Genomic DNA, 16,504 nt, shown 5'->3' with positions numbered 1-16,504 from the left:
AGTTCTTTTTAATGCTGCAATGGAGGTTGACATTAATTTAGAGTGGCTCCACTGAGACTCCAGAGGTTTAACCATTTTCAACATTTTCTATTCATCGGACTGGCATTCTTAAATACCCTTGACACTTCTGGTCCAGGTTGAATGTAACCTAGATTAAAAAGTTCGCTTCTTTCCCTCTCGAGTCAACAAACCTTATTTATTAATGAAAAGTGGTTGAAATGAAACCCAGTATACAGTATACAGCATAAGTGTTTATTCTCTTATCAAGTGATATAAAATATTTGAGAAGGGTTGTGAGACGCGTTGTCGCGCGTAACTGGGAACGACTTGTGCAGCCTGACGTATACTTAATGTACTAGTGCTTAGTGCCTTACGAGTCACTCACCTGCTACTTGCCCATGGGTGTAAGAACTTTAAATCATATTTTAATGAGGGGACGAGTAAGTTACTCGGCTGATGGTAACCATGAACTTTAATTTTAAAGCTCTATATGGCTCATTGATTGGGCATCATAGCTGATTATTTAGTCACACGATTTTTAATGATCACAAGATAGAACAAGTTCGGTATTGTTTAAAGGCGTCAATGCGTCACACAACGAGGTCGCAGGCGCACAGTGCTTAAAGCTCGATACGGCTGTGAGCCGTGATACTAGCCGGCGGTCCGGCACCGCCCCACAGCCGCGGTGAAACAGTGTGCGCTTGCCGAAAGATCCATTACATTAAACAATTACAAAATAACAGCCAGTTATCAGACGAAACTCCTTAGTTAATGCTAGACAATAAATGCTCAAAAATCGTTCAGTCACAATTTATAAGAAATAGTTATATTCCACATATCATATAGTATTTTATACATAAAAATTCCAAAGATTTCATACGAAATAAAACAATTCGTGGATGGTATTATTGTCATAAAGACAAATCATTGTAAAAATGTAAAATTTTGCTACGCCGGCGCTGTGGAGGCGCACGAGTATATACGTGTACTAAACACGCGTATACGGGATGTACGTGTTACGAGTGCGTACGCGCACATCGACACCGGACACAATTTAATAACCAAACAATAAAAACATACTCTAATTCCTTTGGGTGATGCTGGTACTCCCTTAATCACAAAACACCAAAACATGTTCTCAACTCACAATGCCAAAGATACTTAAAATGACAAAACGCGTGGCGTGCAACAACTACACGCGTCATACACAGCAATACAAATAACTACGTATATTGTATATCTATCATTAAGCAAGTGTAGAACAAACAGTGTCCGAAATGGCTTCCATCGAGTATTATTAGAACAAATAAAAAACGAGAGAAACCAAATAACCTCGCCGAACAGAAAACGAAAAACATTTTTATAAATTTACTAACTACCTACACACCTAACTCGAACTTTTAAAGTACAATATTAAAATAATATTTTCGTTAACTTTTATATAGATTACCCATTCTCTCTCAATGCTTGCCTTAAGGCCATCCTTAATGATTTGACGTAATGTAAAAAGGAGAAATGAACTGGAAGACAAGTTCCAATTAACATAAGATCACTCCTTGGTTTTGAGCCATTCCAGAGGAGGGTGGGCCGAAGAGGGCAGTGGGACAGGGGGACAGTGGGACAGTGGGAGAGTGAGGAAGGGGTGCATTGACACATATGCTACTATAACACTGATTACACATATTTCCTTTAATATTACGATATTATATAAAGGGGCTGTTGTCACATTTCTAATGTCAGGATATTTTGGTAACATCTGAAAATGCTGGAGAAAATAATCGGGTTTTTTATGTTGTTTCTCGTTTCTTAAATTATATTAAAGTTTATTTTCATTCCTTGGTAATACAATATTACATCCAGTTCGAAAATTATTTCCTGTGATTATTTACTTCTGGTTTTATATTATCTAAAGGAAGATATTATCCCGATTCAGATTATCCGATAATAAAGTATTTAAATAATCGTCCTGTTCATTCATGTATTTGTTGAAAATATAAATAATAAATTACAAAATCTGTCGCAAATAAATTTCATTAACAAAACAGAAAATAGCAATAAAAAAATAGCTATGGGGGTCATAAGTGTACTCGAACATTTAAAAAATGTGACAACAGCTATAAAACCATGTATACACTGCGCAATAAAACGCGAAACACATGACGCTCATTGCACCGATATCCGACAAGATATAATCTGTTGCTCAAAATATTCAGCAACATGAAATTGGCAGTGAATACACGGTTTAAATATTGAAACGAACGAACTCCGCGAAAGTTTACGTTTCATTAGACCGGTATTATCCTGTATGTTGCAGACTGTATGGAAACTCAGTCATTATGTTATTCGACGTGGAAATGATAAATGTTATTGTGTGGTTACTGCGCTCGGTAAAGTACATATTATGATAGTACCTCGTAAGATTTTTTAACTAGTACGTTAACAATTGTATACACTGTAATATGGAACCAAGATTTGTAACAAGTTGGTTTGTTTAATTATTTCCTTTCACACGTCGACTTGTTTTATTGTTAATTTTACTTATTGATATTTTAGCCCTTTTTATTATTACACGGCTGTCTTCGTAGTGCCTGCAACATGGTACACGAAACATTTATATCAAAATTAAAATGCGTGATGGAACGTCTCTCATCGGGAGGGCGGGTTAGGGTCAGCAGACCAAGTATACACCGTTGTTATTAACGAACCTTATTGCGTTGAGATAGAATTGAAATTAAGGTATCAACAGCGAAGTTGTCCGGCAATTGTATTTTCAAGCGTATTGTATTTGCATACGGTGAATGTTTGGGTTGCGCGTGTTTTTGTGTAGGTCTGCTAGCCCTTCTCTTCCATCCTCCCACGCCGAGTTAAAACATCATTCGACCACGAACTGTTTCTAATAAAAGTTGGCAGTGGAGCTAGATACTGGATGGTAAGAGCTCCTACTATAAACAGTAGAAATATCACGCATTACTTTTAATTAGAGATTACGTAGAAAATATAATCCAACGAAAAAAAAATACGTGTAGATAAAAGTACCAGTCAGTTAATGGCAAAGAAAGATTATTATAGAAGTTTTACGCCAATATAGCAAGAAATTAAAAAATATTATAAGATATACTCAAATTGTATTAAAAGAAAAATTAAACATAGGTGAAAATGTATAAACGTTGATGTGATCGCGATGCATCCTCGGGCGCGTTGGGTTCCAGTTTAGACGTACTCGGTGTAGAATGCGTTGCTGGTGCAGTTGCCGTTGTCGGTGGGAGAGTCTGGATGCTCCTCGGGCTCCACACCATTCGTGCGCATCTCGTCACGGACCTGAAGGACGTTAGGAGACAGTTAACAAATAAGTGAGGTGGTGCAAACCTGAGTTGAGAGGACTAGGATTTCAGCTCGTTATGGCATTAGCTCGGCCTTATTATATCAATGTAGAATATGAAACCTATTGATAAATATATTTTTATAATTACTTTTTTCATGTGTGTGTGTGCAGGAAGGGGGATATCTTCTAAATGAAATGAAATGAAATGTAATTAATCTATAGTTCTTGTTGCTACAGTGCCAAGAGATGTCACTACATTCCGTAACAATGTGTATGAAAATGAATCTTTGATAGACGTTTGCGAAAATAAAACGATCTATCGAGACAACGTATGTTATTCCTTAATATTGCAACACAACAATCACTAAGTTCGACGACCTGTCGATGCATTAGAGACAGCTCTATCTACTCTCTCGACAATGTAGACGTCTAAATGACTATTACTATCGCTAACCTCGGACTGAAATACTCACAATAGTTTTCGCCATTTGAAACGTATATAACCAGTACCATTCTAAAGGCAGTCGATTGCGGTAAAAATCTAAATTAAATACTGCCAGGGTTATATAATATTATTAAAAGCCGTCACAGCCGCCGCCATTGGTCACGACAGCCATCGCGGAAGTTTCACAGGAAATACTCTTTTTTGTTTATTTTTTTTATTGCTTTAATTGACGAGACGAGCTTGCCGTTCGCCTGATGGTAAGCGATACGACCACCCAAAAAAAGGTGAAACTCTAACGCATCTATTCCACTGCGCTCGTGATTCTGAGCCATGAGACGGAAAGACTTTTTGTCCAGTAGTTACACTGTCTACAAGGTACGTCATTACATTACTGCATTATTTTGCCGTTGTATGGTATTTCACAATTGAATTAACTGTTATATTAATTGGATTCCGATATTTCTGTTAAATTTGTACATGTGACGTAAATTTATAAGCGGTTACCTGTAAACAGCAGTGCAAAGCTATTAATTATAAAGTGTAAAGGCATTGTTCTTTGACATATTATGTATCTGATCTAAAAATTTTAATATTCATTTATTAACAGCACTTTTGATCGTTGATAATTATAACTGATAGATAATTATAATCAATCTAGAATCTATAATCTTCCTAATCTCTCCAATTACTTATATTAATGTCACAAAACCATTTAAAAATACAAAACAAAAACAACCAGGGCACCTCTTTTCATTACGTGTGTTTTGTTCAGGTGTAATGGCAAATCTCATACTTTGGCCTGATATTGACCGGAAAATCGCAATAACAACTGCTCGAACCAGGATTGTTACCCAGAATCTGGGCTGTGTGCATGCAACATTTTACAACAACGCCCATGAGGCTACTCTGTTTAAAAATATATTTCCAATCTTCTTTATACTTTTATTTGATTAATTATGTTGCAGGTAAGTTAAGTTAAGAGTAATTAGTGCTCGTAGAGCGTCATGGGCTTTACCGCACGCTGTCATAAAATGCCTGCCACTGATCCTGGCTTATAGAATGGAGCTGCGTAGTGGGTGCGAAGAGGGGATAGTCTTTTATCTTTAATTAAAAAAAGATAGTGTACTCTTTCTTTACCTTTTCCACCTGCCTCATGACGCGCAACATATTCAGGCCGGCCAGGTTTTTCAATTCCTGCACGCTCCACTGTCCACTGCGCAGCAGTTCGGCAAACAGTTCCGGGTATTTGGAAACGTCCTCCAAACCTCGTGGGACCCTGAATCGAAGTAAATAGTTATTGATGGATTTAATTTACAAATCGGATAAGCAGTGATTTGACTTTGCAGTGAAATGTGTACAGAAATCGTTTATCTATTTGAGCCATTGTAAAAGAATAACTATCTTGTTAGATAGTGTCCAAAAATCTATAATTGACAGGCTTTACCACGTCTGTCAATTATAGATTTTTGGACAACTGTTCGGTCTTTCCAAACCATTTCCAACGCTATATTTCTGTTTAAATAAAATCATTGCAGGTTGAAGACAGAATAGGAATCCCAAAAATTTGCCAATTTTAGCCGCTCGGTATCATAAATTGCGTACCATTACCGATTTAGGCTTACAGAAATATTGCAGTAGCGGGATAGCAAAGTAGTGACCTAAACCCTGCAAACCGCGGCTTTTCGTTACAACCATGTCAAAGGTCACAGGACCTACCACTCAGTGAAAAGTTCCCACCTGTTAACACCATCGTAGTCACCGCCGATGCCCACGAAGTCAGCCCCCACCAGACGCTTGATGTAATGGAAGTGTTCTGGGAACAAAGAAGATAAAATCGTATCATCTGTCATACGTCTCTGCGGTGTGAGTTATGTTTATTTAATGGAACTTTTTAGGTACTGGGCTCTTATTCTGTATGATAGTGTAAACGCGTAACGCAGCCGTGTCATGTTATCTTCGAGAAATGTGCGTGGAATGGTATTCTGTAAGCCAAATTTCTATAGTCCTAAACATGATGCGTTGTGTTACGTGCTTGTTACACACTGTTAAAATAACGTACGGGATAGAGAATAAGGCCCCTGGACCTAATTATTCCGACTATTATAAATTTGAAAACAGAACTAGATATACTGAATGGAGAAAATTATAAGAAGAAAAAAATGAAAAAAGGAGTTAGTACCACTGTAATCTTTATTTCTGCCGCCAACCACGTGCAGGTTGATAATATTGTGTTCCATATAGAATATAGTAGTCAGAATTATTTCTGGGCTACATTTAACATCTCATATCACGAGCACAGTGCAATGCTATGCAGTGCTTTGTAATACAAACTTCATAATGATATCTAATGTTTATGGACGGTCTCTTCGCTCATATGAACAAGGTGGTTAGTAGATATACAGTTAACCGGACAAGTCGTTGACTTACAGGGCCCTTATTCTCTATACCACACGTTACTTTGATAGTGCGTAACAAACACGTAACGCAACGTGTCACGTTTAGGCCTATAGGATTTGGCATACAGAATACCATTGTAAGCACATTTCACGAAGATAACACGACACAGCCGCGTTACGCGTTTACACTGTCATACAGAATAAGGGCCCAGGTTTGATTTACACACTACGGATAGATACCGTAGACTAGATTACTTGATTTCAATTGCAACTTGATGTCTTTACGTGTTCTTGAGAAAAAAGGCCTTGACAAACCAAAGACGGATAATAAAGTGATGTATAATGATCTATAAGGATTCCTTTTGAAGTACGGAACCCTTAAAACAGCGGGATGGAGCTAGCAATATTGTAAAGGCTGCTATACATATTTTATTTTATTTATTAGGTTTTCCAGCGGACTGACACTATGAGTACAATAACTTAAATAATATAACTTATAGCTAACTTATACAATGTGAGCATAACACTTATATATCCAATAGGATAGGCAGAGGTCCAACTAGGACACCATTCACTTGTGTTCCGACCCACAATATTATAAGGGAGAGCCTAAATCAAATCATGCACAAAATCCAGACTCCGGTCTCATACTGAAAAACTCAATATTACTTTCCCCGACCCAGGATTCGAACCTGGGACATTAGACCGGTTTCGTATGTCATGCAATATATCTACGCCACCGAGGGAGTGAGTCAGTAAAAGGCTGTTATAAACTTCTCATACAGAGAGCGTGTAGGGAGAACTTTTCCACGGTCGAAGCCGCGATCAGAGGCTAGTCTACGTAATTGCTCTTCTAAAACTGAAATTAACTTCATTAAAAGTTACGTTACGTTCTCTGCTGGACAACGACGAAGGAAACTGTACAGTGAAGCTACAGGCAAATAGGGAGACCGGTTAATACAATATTTTTTATTTGTTACTAGCTGAACCCGCGAACTTCGTACCGCCTAACAGTCGACATATCGACAATTTTCTCTCCGTAAGAGCATCCTCGTACTTCAAGGAATATTATAAATGCTTATTTTGTTATTATTATAATATTTCTCGAGATTTGCGCTTAGCAAGACATTCTACGATTCATTTTTATATTATAGATTAGCGTTCCGGCTTGAAACGTGTAGGAGAGTATATGGCTAGTTGTTTTACTGTCGTACAAAATATTTATGAAATATACCCGTAAACCATCCACTTGTATCACTCGGTCTTTTAGTAAAAATGATTGTAAATTCTTTCGTTTGTTTTTAGGTTATCGCATTTACACAGACAGATGCGGCGTGGGAACTTTGTTCTATAATATGAAAGGAGTAAGGAGTAAGCAGCGTGAAGCAGGCTGTCGAAATGGATAGTTCGGAATATGGTGGTAGATCTCATATGTGATAGTCCGCTTGGGTAGGTACCACTGCAATGTATATTTCTGCCGCCAAGCACCAGTGTGTAGTCACTTGTGTTCCCGTTTGAAGGACATTGTAGCCACTGTGACTTAACATCTCATGTCTCAGGATGCAAGCGCAGTGAAATACCAAACAATACTTTGTTATTCAATTATTGGATGATGTTTCTACTGTTTATGGGCAGTCGTATCAGTGACCATCAGGCGAACGGAAACCTCGTCTCGTCATTTAAAGGAATAACAAAAAAAAACATCTCACGTATTTCTTAATTACTTTCGGTTTCGGTACTTTCTGTGCCATTGGTATTAAGTACTTTGTGACGTCTTGAAAAATTTTTAGTGTTAATACTTTATGTGATCTCTTAAAGGGGTTGGGTTACGGCAGGGAGAAAAAGAATAAAACAAATAATGAAGATAAGATAGTTTTGGACAGAAGCCATTTCTTTTTATGCATAAATATCGATCCGTCGTAGCTCTTAACGAGGAGCACAAACCACCTATAGCCAGATGCCGAAGGCACAGAGTTGCCAAAAAGAAAATAATCTTTAATCCGATTGCTTCCAACGTCACAGGATCACCTCCTAGGCTAATTTTGAGGTTACCTAAAAAATCAGTAAAATCGCAGTTATTTTGGAGCCCATAAGGGAAATACATACACACACATATAAAGTGTTTAAAATTCTAAATTGTCACGTAACAATTTTACTCATTACCATTGTACGGCTCGTTACTTTGTTTTTGGTTTCTATTTAGAGTGTAGCTACCCTCCTGATTAGAGTTAGGTTATCACCCGCCCGCGGGTTGGCCATTACACAGATTTCTAATCTTGTTTGGGTCAACGCCAAAACCGCTAAACTTTTGTCTGATTTTGTCGAATACGGCTCAAGAGAAGCCCAATGTACTCATGATCGGACTGTTGTTACTTCGAACTCAAGGTCTGAGGTTTTATTGTATTGAATTTTACAAATTTGGGATTTTTAATGACCTTCTTGGCTGTCAAAAGAAATGTTAAGAGTATTTTGTCACATTCATTTTTAATTTCAAAAAAGAAGTTACTATTCATATAAATTTTCTTGTTCTTTTTTCAAATAGAAGGCTAAAATCCAATTTAAGCCTTTCTAATTTCAAAAATTAGTTAATTTAGAAACATGTTTCTACTTTATTGGAGGATTGACAAATTTGCCGCCACTAGGCTATTACAATTTTTGCTAACCTTACACAAACATAATACAATGTAATTTGTGATGAAATAATAATTTCTTTAACCGTATCAAAAACCAAGGAGAAGTTTCTCAATTATTAATGTATATTTTTGATATGTTTGTCACTACGGAAATTCGTAATTTATTAACCAACTTGAAAAAATATTTATTTCAGACAACATATATATATTTTCAGATTGGTCTTCTAGATTTTTTTTATAGAAAACGATTTAAAAGTTTGGTTTTTTAATAAAAATAAATGAAAATTACTGGTATGTCATCAAAGTGAACGAAATTGAGTAATTTGCTTTCTTGTGACTTATCCAGTAAAGATTTTGCGATGAGTTCTTTTTGGTCTATTTCTTACTAAAATAAAAAAAACTCTTTAACAAAATCTTAAACCAACTTCAAAAACCAAAAGTATATTTTACATTATAATAATATAAACGTTAATTTTGTCGTCGCGTCGGCGCTCAATTTACGAAATCGAATATACGAAAACAATGTTCAATTTAAATTAGGCTATTTAAAATTCATAACCCGTATATTATAATGTTAAATTATTTTTGGTTTTTAGTAGTTTAGGAAGGGGTTCCATTTTTAAAACTAATTAAACTACAAATGAATGCTTTTTCACAAGTAAAAAACGCATTGTCGCTACCAATTAACTGACCTTCTTTCCAAAAATTCAATTCTATGCCACACTTTGGCCGTAGACAAATATCTATATAATGACTACCTACCACTTTAAAAATCTGCGCGCAAGACCTTTTGAAATGCACCATTAAAATTTCCGCTTTTGTTGTGTCAACTCTAACCAAGGTCCTCTTGACACAAATATTCGTATCATCGTCGCTTAACAGAAGCTTAAAGCTAGGTTAAAAGCGTTATTAAACACGAATTTGATTTTTTTATGTGTATAGGGATAGTTCATGAAAAGATAGGTTTGTGGTTCGATTCTGAGAAGGGTAAAGATTGTTGAAATTTGGAAACTGCTTCTTGCCGTGAATAGTTCGCTCTAGGCATTGCAGGGGAATCCAATGCTACACGGACCTATAGAAATTGGTGTTCAATTTGTCAATCGAACCTGAGACCTCACAGTTTATAGTTTGTGGCTGGCTTGTTGAAGGCTGGCAGGCAATAATTTGGAGGCAGACACATATAAAATATTACTTTTATCTTATATATAAAATATATATAACTAGCTTTTGCTCGCGGTTTCGCCCGCGTGAAGGAGTTTTCCGGGATAAAAGCCCCACTATACATTTTCCGGGATAGTAGCCTATAACCTTCCCAGGGTCTTAAACTATCTCCATACCAAATTTCATTTTGTTATACCACGTTTTAAGTCACGTCCCGTTCCTGTGGGAACGGGATAAAAAGTATCCTATGTCTGTCTCCTGGTTCTAAGCTACCTCCCTACCAATTTTCAGCCAAATCGTTTTAGCCGTTCTTGAGTTATAAATAGTGTAACTAACACCACTTTCTTTTATGTATATAGATTACCACTACAATTGTAACATATGTCATATTACAAAAATACAAGGGGCATTAAAAGACACGTTACTAATATAATTCCGAACAAAAATATGCACACCTAGCTTCAGTCTTTACTCGTTGTTTCATAATGACTGAATCTAGTCCACAATGACGCTCGGTAATTATTCGCGGACATTCTCTATAACCGTAACGTAATGCAATAAAGGTGTGCGAGGGGGTGCTATGGGATGGTGCGGGGTGTAGGGTGGTGGTAAATCGCTTCGCACCTACCACTAACAAGGGGTAACAATGTTACATTTGCGCGGCTATTCAGGTGTCCGCGATATGAACCAGGCAATGTGTGTGAACACAAACGGCACACACGGCTTTGCTCTTAGTCTGACGACTAAATCTACGTTACATAGTATATGTAATTATACGTGTCTTAGTACGTGAAGAAAACTGTACCACTTTTTTAACACATCGCGTGCATGGTGTGTGAAATTAGGCGTGATTGCAGTTCATATTGGACAGTGCAATATGCATATATATATATCATACTAGCTGACCCGACAGACGTTGTCCCGTCTTAACTATGAATTTGCAGCGCGCATTCTATCAATCGCTGACAGTTATTTCAAACAATTGACAGTTATATAAAATTAATATTTTCGTTAAATTTTCTAATTATCCGCAATTTCTTGAATTTTATCTTTCATAAGAACCTTCTCCTGACAATAACAAACACAACAAAAAAAAAATAGTGAAATCGGTCCAGCCGTTCACGCGTGATGGCGTGACCAAGGGAAATAGGGATTCATTTTTATATATTTATATATATGTGTTATAAATATATGAAATTCTACGGTGAAATCGATTACTAAACCACCATTTGTTAAAGTAATATTATGTTAGGTGGTATAGTTAATATTGACGGAATCTAAATAATGTATAACATTTTACAGGGTCAAATAAATTATTTCATTTCATTTATGAAAGTTAACGATTCATTTAACTGGGCGATATATAGGTTTGTATTCTAGAAAAGTGCAGTGAAACTTTTTCTGAGCAAGGCGTTTAACGCGGCTGCAGGAGAAGTTATTTCTAACTTGAATCTGTTGTACTTTTCTGTGTCAAAGTTTTTATCTTGTGAATTTACAGTTTGTGTTTATCTTGTACGAAAAAAGAGAAGCGGGTCGGATTGTTTTTTGTATAACATTAATTTATAGGCTGAGGAATGAATGCACTTTATTGCCCCTCAAACCTATGATCCAAATATATCATTCAAGTGGAAATTCTCGGGAAATACATAAAATATAATCATCATCATCATCAGCCGCAGGAACTGGCAAGCGCAGCGTCGGACGTCCACCCACGAGGTGGACAGATGACCTCAAAGTAGCAGGGTGTCGCTGGATGCGGGCCGCCTACAATAGGGCGATCTTGAAATCTTTCGCATGTTCAGCAAAGGACATAAAATATAATAAATACGTAATATGAACCTGACGCTGAAAATTTTTTTGCACTTATGGATATGATAATTTCATCAAATTAATGACTAATCGTTTAATCTGTGAGACGCTTTAGCAATTACATGATAATCTATATACATAGCATCACGCCTTTTCCTTTTTCGGGGGACAGACAGACAGAGGTGTAGCAGAACCACATTTTGCCAGTAATGTTAACCGCGTCTATTTCTAAATCCAATATCACTTCGCGTGACCTGGGTTTCGGACGCCTGATCTCAGCGAAAGTGGTACCGCATGCTCAATACAACTACGCTACAGAGGCACCGTAGCTTTAATATTGTAATATGTCGATAGTGACATAATATCGGAACAGCCGTATTGGACACCTCGGCAATAGTTAGACGAGGGATTTGATGCGTCCATTGTTGCTGTAGTTTAACATTTGCTAAGCTGATGCGAAGCCGCGCATGTTTACATTTGCTTTTTGGATAATTCTGCTGCCGAGAGTGGGGTTTATAATAATAATAATATGGAAGTGGGGTTTAACCCGTGAAAATTAGAACGATGTGTGGATTAAAATTATTCCTTTTCTAATGCTTTAAATGACGATAAATTTCCATAATTATAATGTTTCACTTTACCTACCCCTACTATGATAAAAGGTATGTGTGTGTTTACTACACCTTGAGTATCAGTTTGATACAAAGGATTGTTTGTAGGGGGTTTCCGCAAACATATATTGTGTCGCTAGTCTTCTATGCGAAGTAATTAATCTCATAATTATAGTACAAACTGGAAAGACATTAAACTGTTACGCGACACATTGTAGGCGCTGCGCATACGTCAAGTTTATTTACCGCACGCGTCGCACAATGTTAGTTGGGATTATATTTTATGATTGTTGCATTGTTCCTCAACAATCTGGAAAGTTTTTTTATAACTAAGTGCATTGCGGGGAGCTTTCTAGCGTCCTAAGTACTTTGTACTTTTTTATTCATCGTACGACCTGCGGGGTAGAAGGTAGTGTCGTTGGCTGCAAAAGATTTATGTCGAAGATCCTCTGCGGTGCGCGGGGGTATCTCAGGCTTCCACAGTTGTAAATTTTATTAGAGTAATTAAAGCGGAAATTATTTACTATATTAAAATATGTATTTTTTCCAAAACTCGTTCGTCAAGTACATTTTGTGGATATTTTAATTCTGTATGAGAACAATATAATATAAAAAAATTCAGTCGCGTATTACATATTTACCGTCCCTTTGCTGGGCACGGGCCTCCTCTACTACTGGAAGGCATTAGGCCTTGGTCCACCACGCTGGCCTTATGCGAATTGATAGACTTCACAAACCCTCAAAATTTCTAAAGAGAACTTGTAAGTTAAGCCGGTTTCCCCACGATGTTTTCTTTCACTATTAAAGCACTATAATTCACATAGAATACACACATCATTTTACAAAATTCAGAGATGTGAACTTGGGTTTGGAACTCGCGGACATTCTTCTCGGCAGTCCGTTCCACAACCAACTAGGCTAACGCCGCTTACGCTACATGTATATAATTGTATTAGGTACTAATTACCAATACTTCACATATAACTACAGTCTACAGTTGCCATAATCTTCAATTAAGCGCCAGGTAGACCGCAAACTCGCCTTATTTATAAACCTATAAAGTACGTTAAGATGAACTCTGGCGTGCACTTGGTGTCCGTTTGGCACACGCGGCGGGTTTGGCACGTCTGCCAGTTGGCGGCGGGGGCCGGAGGTCCCGGGGGAGGAGTAGGGGTCCAGAATTCAACACACGTCCGTTGCAGTTGTACAATCTGTGTCGAAGCGCGGTTTAATTCTTTTAGTATTAGCTAAACGTTTTGCGACGTCTGCTATTGGCAAAATTGTAAGAAATAGAAGTTATTTTTGCCCGCGGTCTGTCGGTAATGGAGTTTGTTTAGTGTCGCACTGGGAATAAGTTCAATTCCGAGAGCGGAAATATGTCCGTAGAAAATGGTTTGAAGGATCAAAAATTCTTCGCACTTTGGAAATGTTTGTTGTTTTAACTGCATTTCGCTGGAATTTATCTACGTTTAATGTATGCGGGAATTCTTATGCAAAACGGAACCCTGTTCGAAGTTATGGCCATAATATCTTTACCTCATTCGCACGATAAAGTTTATCGTCCATTCTCGTGAAACAGTGCATTTTGGGATAAAAACTATTTCATATATTCAGATTATTTTCCGCTATTTTTAGTAGGGGACAGAGTTTATTGTAAGAGTGTCTATAAATGCGTATTGCAAGCGATAAAACGCCTACACCCACGCACATATCCCGCAATTAATTCACGCTTGCATTATTTCGAGTGCAGCTATAACCTATCAAGCATTCGAGACACATCCCAATTTGAAAACGTACAATTTAACACACTTAGCTAATTTCCAATACAAATATTAGCTATGTCTGGGCCAATTAAACGTTAAGGAATGCTGATTGCAAAACGCTGTGCGCGGTTTTTCGCTATAGTCTCAGCCTTTAGGAACGTTATAATATATAGCAAACTAAGCATATAAATACGCTGTAAAGTCACTGAGTTTTGGAGTAGCCCTAGATAATCAAGGATTCTATATAAAATCGATTACTACGTGGATAAACAATGTGTTATTCTCTCTAGACTATTCTTAGTGTTAGGGCGATCTAGGCAGCGGACACATGCAGAGTTATCTATAATAAGATGACCTTTGTAAATTTTATGAATATGATTAGTCCTATGTAATTATTAATATCAGAAAGGCTAAAGTAGTAGGCTATACAGGATTAAGTGCAGCTGTGGACTTAATTCATAGTAAATGCACAATGATTGCTTTAAAGTTATTTGAGTAATACTATAGTGACGTCTATACTTTGTGGATATGAGCGTTTGTACTGTAATACACGAACTCTTCCATTATACTCACCAGCCACGTCGGAGATTGTAGCATTCGGGGCGCATTTCACGAAGTCAGGAAAGAAGTTCACCATTATGATGCCGCCGTTCTCTTTCTGCAATAATATGTGCATTATAATGTATATATACACAAATAACTTAAATTAAACTATAACTGTGTCTGTTATTTCGTCGTAAACACTTCAATTGATATACAACAATACCTAAACACAAGGTTTCATATTTGCTATCTATTTCCGGTGTCATTTTTCTCTGTCTAAAATGTTGTGGGCATATTTTTGAAACGGCTGGGCTGGTTCTAACAAGGTTTTCATTGACAGTTAGAATTTTATTTAGAAGTCTAAATAACATTTTAGCTTGTGAATATCAGTTATTATGCAGAAAATAGAAATCATTCGATTTAAAAACATTTAATTGGAACATTGAGCAAAACAAGAAAAAATCACGAATTTTAATTATTTTAAGTTAAAATCCAACTCACCAGCGATTGGATGATATCATCAGGCACATTCCGCTTGTGATTGCAAAGGCTGTAGACGGAAGAGTGGGAGAAGACCACGGGCGCGCGCGACACCCTGATGGCGGCTCTGGTGGTGTTCTCGCTCACGTGGGACAGATCCACCAGCATGCCCAGACGGTTCATTTCACGCACCACTTTCTGTTGACAATATTTTCGTGACAACTGCGTTAACATCCCGGTAATGACTAAGTTAGACGGTTAGATAGTTTTTACAATACTAGAGTTATTTATATACTCAGTCTTCCACTCACAACAAGCCCCGTGGTATGAAAAACTGCGAGACACTTGCAGTACCCATTTCAAAGACAAATATTTGTCGCAGTTGAGAATTTTGGATGCAGTCTTTGATACAGACTTTTCCGCCACTGCGCCATAGGCATTAAACAAACATAATTTGGCAAAAGGCTCTATATATTAATTAGTTGGTTTTGCCAAATTATGTGTATCGCCAGCAATTTTAACAGCATAGCCAATTTTGGTTTGGATAATTGTGAAGTCGCCAGCAATTTTGTGTGTTTTGCCAATGCAGAGGTTATCGCGAGCGTTTAAAACGTCATATTTAGGCACCGCGCAGATTTTAAGTGTAGAGTTTTGCACCAAATGATCACATGAACAAAGTAACTTATAAATTGACCTATTTAGTGAGAGTAATCAAGTAGGTAAATTATGATCAGTTAGATAAAAATTGTTTGTAAACGAAATATTGGTAATTTGTGTCAAATGTTTGGTTTATGCAGCGTCAGCGCTGAACCTTATGGCGGAGTCATGATACAATGGTTTGAGGAAGTATTTCATTAATAAAGCGGTTTAGTATCTTTATATAACCCTGTTATTTTTAATCTAAGATTTAATAAAGTAATCGAAGCATGTGATAAAATCCTTTGTATATTTACAAAGCCATGTAACCCCGACCTAATTTTAATTATAAAATAATTTCTAATGTTTATGGGCATTTTATAAATCAAAATAAAACCAGTTGCCAAATAGAAAAAAAAAAACATACGAATAGTCGCGAATACGAGTTTGTAAACAACTAATCCTTACTCATAGCTCATGTATTCGTTACTTATAACCCATAGTCATATTTAACCAACAAGTTATGCGGCGAAATTTTCGGCGATAGTCTACATGAGGCATTAGAACCACAGACAAGAAAGATATAAAAAATATCATATGAAACGTGACAATGCGGGATTTAATTAAATAGCGAAACATGGTTGTAATTACTAAGTTGAGAGTAGTTTCGGCTTTTACGGCGGCGGTAATGGAGATTAGTTTGAA

The 16,504-nt window shown here is 37.0% G+C and overlaps 1 protein-coding gene across 2 annotated transcripts in view; it reads right to left on the bottom strand.

Moving 5' to 3' along the window:
* Positions 1 to 231: 231 nt before the first annotated feature.
* Positions 232 to 16,504, bottom strand: part of LOC115441433 (dipeptidase 1) — a 221,398-nt gene continuing 205,125 nt past the window's right edge. For both annotated transcript variants that reach the window (XM_030166216.2, XM_030166218.2), the window contains 5 exons: positions 15,185 to 15,361; positions 14,714 to 14,798; positions 5,505 to 5,580; positions 4,905 to 5,043; positions 232 to 3,318 (listed from right to left, as the gene is read on the bottom strand). In XM_030166216.2, the coding sequence (XP_030022076.1) occupies positions 3,211 to 3,318; positions 4,905 to 5,043; positions 5,505 to 5,580; positions 14,714 to 14,798; positions 15,185 to 15,361 (585 nt within the window). In that variant the 3' untranslated portion in view covers positions 232 to 3,210. The remainder of the gene's footprint in view (positions 3,319 to 4,904; positions 5,044 to 5,504; positions 5,581 to 14,713; positions 14,799 to 15,184; positions 15,362 to 16,504) is intronic.

This window comes from Manduca sexta, chromosome 27 (genome assembly GCF_014839805.1).
Source record: "Manduca sexta isolate Smith_Timp_Sample1 chromosome 27, JHU_Msex_v1.0, whole genome shotgun sequence".
Lineage (NCBI taxonomy): Eukaryota > Metazoa > Arthropoda > Insecta > Lepidoptera > Sphingidae > Manduca > Manduca sexta.
The sequence above is the reverse complement of the archived record's forward strand: the minus strand, read 5'-3'. Positions and strand labels throughout refer to the sequence as shown.